The 5,804-nt window shown below is 30.8% G+C and overlaps 1 protein-coding gene across 1 annotated transcript; it reads left to right on the top strand.

Moving 5' to 3' along the window:
- The first annotated feature begins 3,455 nt into the window (after positions 1–3,455).
- Positions 3,456–4,182, top strand: LOC115710943 (uncharacterized). Its single transcript, XM_061112421.1, has 2 exons — positions 3,456–3,509; positions 3,823–4,182. Exons 1-2 carry the CDS (start codon positions 3,456–3,458, stop codon positions 4,180–4,182), a joined length of 414 nt encoding a protein of 137 aa, XP_060968404.1.
- Positions 4,183–5,804: the final 1,622 nt, after the last annotated feature.

Below are 5,804 nucleotides of genomic sequence, written 5' to 3'. Positions count from 1 at the left end.
GAAGAATTGTAACTTGGTCTATTCGAAAATACCAGAAAGTTATATCACTGAAGAAAAGTCTACACTGTATTATCTCAATTACATATTTTAAAATATGAGAGATATGTCTTCTGTTTATTCAGATGTACTTTTAAAACAGTAAAAAGATTTCAGTATCCCTTGATGAGTAAAGCATACAGTAAAGGATGTTTCATAAGTAAATTTATGAACTAATTTCCAGAAGTTTGGGTGGATTCAAATATACTACACTTGATCTGAAGATCAAGACATCTGATTGACCTATTTGCACAGTTTGTTTTATATTAGTGCAAGTGGGAGTTTGTTGGGTTTTATGCCCTAAATAAAACTCTTTACAATCTGATTAGTTATCAATATAAGAAATTTGAAGTGATTGATGTTTGCATGAATTTTACATGCTAATGGTTTAATATGTTTATTACATTCACACACACAAAATCAGTTAAATCCAGATCATATGTTTATTCACAATTACAGTATCGTCAACACAGTGGAATGTGATTGTGATCATATGTATCAAAAGATTTGGTCCCTGTTTCATCAGTGTTATTGGATTTACACTAATGTGATAATCAGCGATGATGTGTACTTACACTTGGAGTAAGTGTTATGTTCTTTCCAGGACATTAGTAAAGTATACTAGTTTCGAATGTATGGAGTATACATTGGACTGGACCGATATTGCAACTAAGTTAAGATATTACAAACTTACCGTTATACATATATTTCCAAGTCAATATCAGTAGTTGATCTTAAGATTAAAAGAATCTAAATCCTGATATGCTTAGGCTCAACTCAGGAGTGCTATTCATGTTCTTTGATTTATTAGTTAAGCCTACTTTTGGGTCAGGGTGATACGTATATTTTGGGAACATGATAGTATGATTGAGTGGGAGTGCTGAACATAAATATGGAATCTATAGCTTCTACTGGTGTATAGAAGTCAAGTGATGATTCCCTTCGAGCTTAGCAAATAGAAGTAAATGGATGAGCTCTTGTTTAACTGACTAATTATTAGATCACTAAACACCATTTACAGGTAGCTAAGTGTTTTAAGGGGCAAAATACATTGAGGGGTGAGAACGGTAAAGAAATCCCATCTCGATGTAGATCATCTATATAGAGGATCTTTAAATCACAATAAGATTATAACAATGGTTAAATGAGATAGCATATTGACATCGTGGAACATACAATATGCTCTATGTAAGTCTCAGAGTGCAATTCTAAGTTCTAAGAGTGGATTCAACGAAGAATTAATAAGTATGAATTTACTTGGTAAATTTGGTTCACTTATTGGAAGCTCAGCATATAGATCCATGGTCCCCATTCTAGTTGAGAACATTCTGCTTGTAAGACTCATTAATTGATTCGTGATTGATCAATTATAATTCTAAAGAAAAGAGATTTTAGGTTTATTTATTTATTAATGGACTTTATATGTCTAATTAATAATTAAATTAAATGAAAATATTATTTAATAATCTATTTTAGTTATTAAATAATTAGTTTTGGCATTTAAAAGGTCAGAATTGGAAAATTGGCGTTTTTGAGAAAATAGAGATAAAATTTGATAAAACTGCAAAATCAAGTGAGGCCCACTATAACACCATGGCCGGCCACTTATTAAGGGTTTTTTAAATTAATTTTTTTCATTATTTTAATGCCAAATAATTCCTAACCTAAACCTAGTAGTTGCCTATAAATAGAAAGTGATGGCTCAGTCACAACACATGCTTTCACAAGTTTTCAATAACCTTTTCTGACAGAAATTTCTCTCTTTAGAAAAACTGAGCCTTCCCCACTTTCTATACCTAGCCGAAATCCCTCTTCTCTTTTCTTCTTCATCAATGTCGAACCCTAGTGAGAGAGTAAGTGCCCACACACAGAAAGCAGTAACTCAATCATAGATTGGAAGACTGTGAAGGATCAAACTTGAAGAAGAAGGACATTCGGACTCAGATCTTGATTATACTCTGCTACAGAAAGGATACAAGGGTTAGAGATCTTAGTGGAAGGAGAAATTAATTCCGCTGCATCAATGTAAGGTTTTCTTAACTTTATATGTGTTTAATTTATCGTTTTAGAAAGTTCATATTTAGGGTGTTTAAACAACATACTTGTGAGTAGATCTAAGATCCTGGTAAAATAAATTTCCAACATAAAATACATTGAAAGGGTGTAACGGTAATTTTATCCCTATACAATGTAGATCATCTATAGAGGATCATTGATTATTGGGATTATAACATTGGATAATTAATATTGTATCTATATCGTGGAACATATAGAGCGTTATATATGACTGAGAGTGCAATTCTAAGTTCTATGCGTGGATGCAATAATGAATTAATAAGTTAGTGGATTTACTTGGTAAATTCTTGATCTGCTTATTGGAAAGCTCGGTTATATAGGCCCATGGTCCCCATACTAGTTGAGACCATACTGCTTGTAAGACTCGGTTAATTGATTTTAATTAATAAATTATAATTCTAAAATTAGACTAAGTCTAGTTTATAAATTTTCACTAAGTAAGGGCAAAATTGTGAAGAAAAGAGATTCTTGGTCTTATTTATTGATTGAAAGACTTTATTAAGTCTAATTAATAAATATATTAAATGACAATATTATTTAATAATTAATTTTTAGTTATTAAATAATTGGAATTGGCATTTAAGTGGTTAAGTTGAAAAACTGGCATTTTTGAGAAAATGGGATAGAAAAATGACAAAATGGTAAAATTGCAAAGTGGGGCCCAATCCACATCCTATGGCCGGCCACTTAGTGTGCAATTTACCATTTATTTTTTTCATTATTTTAATGTCAATTAAATCTAACCTAAACCTAGGTGGTTACCTATAAATAGGTATTGATGGCTTCAGGAAAGAGAAGATACATCTCATTCCTTCAGAAAAATTCTAAGCCTTCTACCTATACCCTAGCCGCGCACCCTCTTCCTCTCTTTTCTGCTTCATATTATTCAGCCTTAAGTGATAGAGTGAGTGCCCACAAACATCAAGTGGTATCTCAATCATAGTGTGGAAGATTGTGAAGAATCCAATCAACAAGAAGGAGAATCAAGCTCAAGTAAGGAGAGAAAGAGATCCAGGTTCAGATCTTGATAATGCTCTGCTACAGAAAGGAATCAAGGGCTAGTGATCTGAATGGAAGGAGTCATTATATTCCGCTGCACACAATGTAAGGTTTTCTTAAACACTTATGTGTTTATTTCATTGTTTTAGAAATTCATATTAGGATGTTAATGAAACATACTTGGTAGTAAATCTAGATCCTGGTAAAATATTTCCAACAGTCAGCTCATTGAGCATTACATGCCAGAAATAGATAAAATTGACATTTGCATAACACCTTACCTAGAAAATATAAGACATCATATTTGGACAAGAAGCCACTGCCCAACAAGGAGGTACACTATGATGACTTCAAACATAGCAGAGTCGATCAATTCTACAATCACAGCTGCAAGATCGGTGCCTATTACATTAAGGATTGAATGTCTAAGAAGTTTAGTTCAAAAATGGGTGTGAAAGATTGGAAATAAAGCTAATGGAATATTCACTGAAGTATCTGTTGAAGCTGAAACAGTATTTAGAGATAATCTTGTTAAGGGAATGAAGTACTAGGTATGTACCAAAAAACATAATACTATATTGATAATTAGTTGAGAAACCAGTTATTACATATATAAAGAACATACATACTAATACATAAAAACCAGTTACTAACATATGCTTATAAATTTTTACTTTTTGTTATACTTGTTACAATTTCATAAATAAACAGGTTGAAGCAATAACTACTATACTATACCAAGTAAAAGTGCCAAACAAAGGGGATTTTACTATAAACTTACTTGACAAGACATGCACATGTAGAAGGCTCCAACAAGATGAGATACCATGTGCACATGCAATAGCAGTTTTTGCTAAAAGAGGACTAAAAGCTTATGACTATGTTGCTGACTACTATAAAACATCAAGTATGAGAGCAACATATGATACAACCGTACATCCTCTACCTAATGAAAGTGAATGGAGACTACCTGAGAGCTTGGAGAAGATTGTGATGCCACTAAAAACAAAAAAGATCTCAGGGAGACCTAGAAAAAAAGAATCAGATCTAGAGGAGAACCAAAAGTTATAATGAAATGCTCAAGATGTGGACAGCTTGAACACAACCGAAGAACATGCAACAATCCACAAATTTGCAAACAAATCAATCAAAAGAAACAGAAGATGGACACAAAGCAACAATAAGTAATAGAACAAGCACTTAAAATAGAAAAAAAAAAGTAGCTTTCAAAAATTACAATTACAAAAGCTACAAACTTGTTACTTTGCTATTATGACATTTCAAAAAATTACTTTGAAAAAAGAATTTTTTATTTTATTTTATTTGTTTTTTTTTTTTGGAGAGGAAAATAGATGTTTTGATATTAAGGCATTTAAAAAATAAAATTTTTAGATTTCATCAAGATAAATAGTATATAATTATCATATTTACTATAAATATTAATAAAATTAAAGAAACTGGTTATGAACATATAATTAAAAATTACAAAATATTTATACCTTGAAATTTGAATAATATGTGTCTACTAGTACCCCGCAAAACACACCATATCCTACAAACAACATTAAACAAAACAAAAAACCAGTTATAATCAAATTAATAAACAAAAAAAATACCCACAATACATAACCAGTGAAAAAAAACTACTTTCACAAATTTCTAATAAAGTAATAAACAACATTATAAAACTAGTTTTACCTAAAAAATAAATTACCTACAAAAATAGGTTTTAAAAAATGAAAAATTTAACACAAAACTACTCTATAAAAACTAATTTTAGGATATAACATCAATTTTCATTAATAACTGTAACATAGTGTGTTTGAAATAACACATCTAAAATAACAAAAGTGAAACAAAAACATTTAAATCGTTAAGTATCATATTCATTAATAAAACTAGTTATCTAAAAGAAAAAAAAAATAAACAAAAAGACTGCTCCAGAAGATCCACATCCTCTTCTCAAACTTCTTTTCCTTTGCCTTTAGCATTTCCCTTCTCCTTTAGTTTCGTTGACTTTTCCTTTCTGACTCAAACATCATCTTCAGTCTGATACCCACCAATCTGTTTTCTCCAAGCATGAGTAAATAAACTAACAGTCATATCGTCTCTGTAAGTTGCAATCTTATCAGCCATATTTCGTGGAATCTCATTTATCTTCCCATTGGTGAACAAATCAGCAAACTTAATCACAAAAACTCCACAATCACTGCATTTAATAAAAGTTTAACAAACAAAAATATAAAAATAACAAACATGAAAAATATATTATAAAAATGGTTATAATAAAAAATCAAAGAAATATTAATAAACAGTATTAATAAAACCAATTTCTATTATAGTTAGCAAATTAACCTCTTCTTTTAAGTAGGCAGCCCCGTAATGAAGGTATAATTAAGAGGCTTCCTAATTCCTACAGAATATTGACCAGCTTTCATGCTAAGATCCGGCCTTGATGCATAAAAGTTGAGGAATTCCAAGAAATAAGGCAACATCACAGAATATGCCTTAAAATGGGGCAAGGCCTTGCTCTGATTGCATAACCCAGAAAAAGAGTTGTAAACATTAAGCATTCTGTCCTTGATGCTAAAATAGATAAAAATTCAGTGAGACTGATCTTTCGCGTGAACAATTATAAGAACATGATCTATGAAAACTCAAGCAGTATTTGACAAGAATTATTCCCTAAGAAT

Source organism: Cannabis sativa, chromosome 3 (assembly GCF_029168945.1).
Source record: "Cannabis sativa cultivar Pink pepper isolate KNU-18-1 chromosome 3, ASM2916894v1, whole genome shotgun sequence".
Taxonomy (NCBI): Eukaryota; Viridiplantae; Streptophyta; class Magnoliopsida; order Rosales; family Cannabaceae; genus Cannabis; species Cannabis sativa.
Note: the sequence above shows the minus strand (reverse complement) of the source record. Positions and strands in the feature narration are given on the sequence as shown.

What these genes read in the sequence shown, in the direction of transcription:
- LOC115710943 (XM_061112421.1), top strand. Translation starts at nt 3,456, where the DNA reads ATGACTTCAAACATAGCAGAGTCGATCAATTCTACAATCACAGCTGCA. An exon ending in CAATCACAGCTGCAAGATCG is followed by an intron (nt 3,510 to 3,822) that starts GTGCCTATTACA and finishes ATAAATAAACAG; the next exon opens with GTTGAAGCAATAACTACTAT.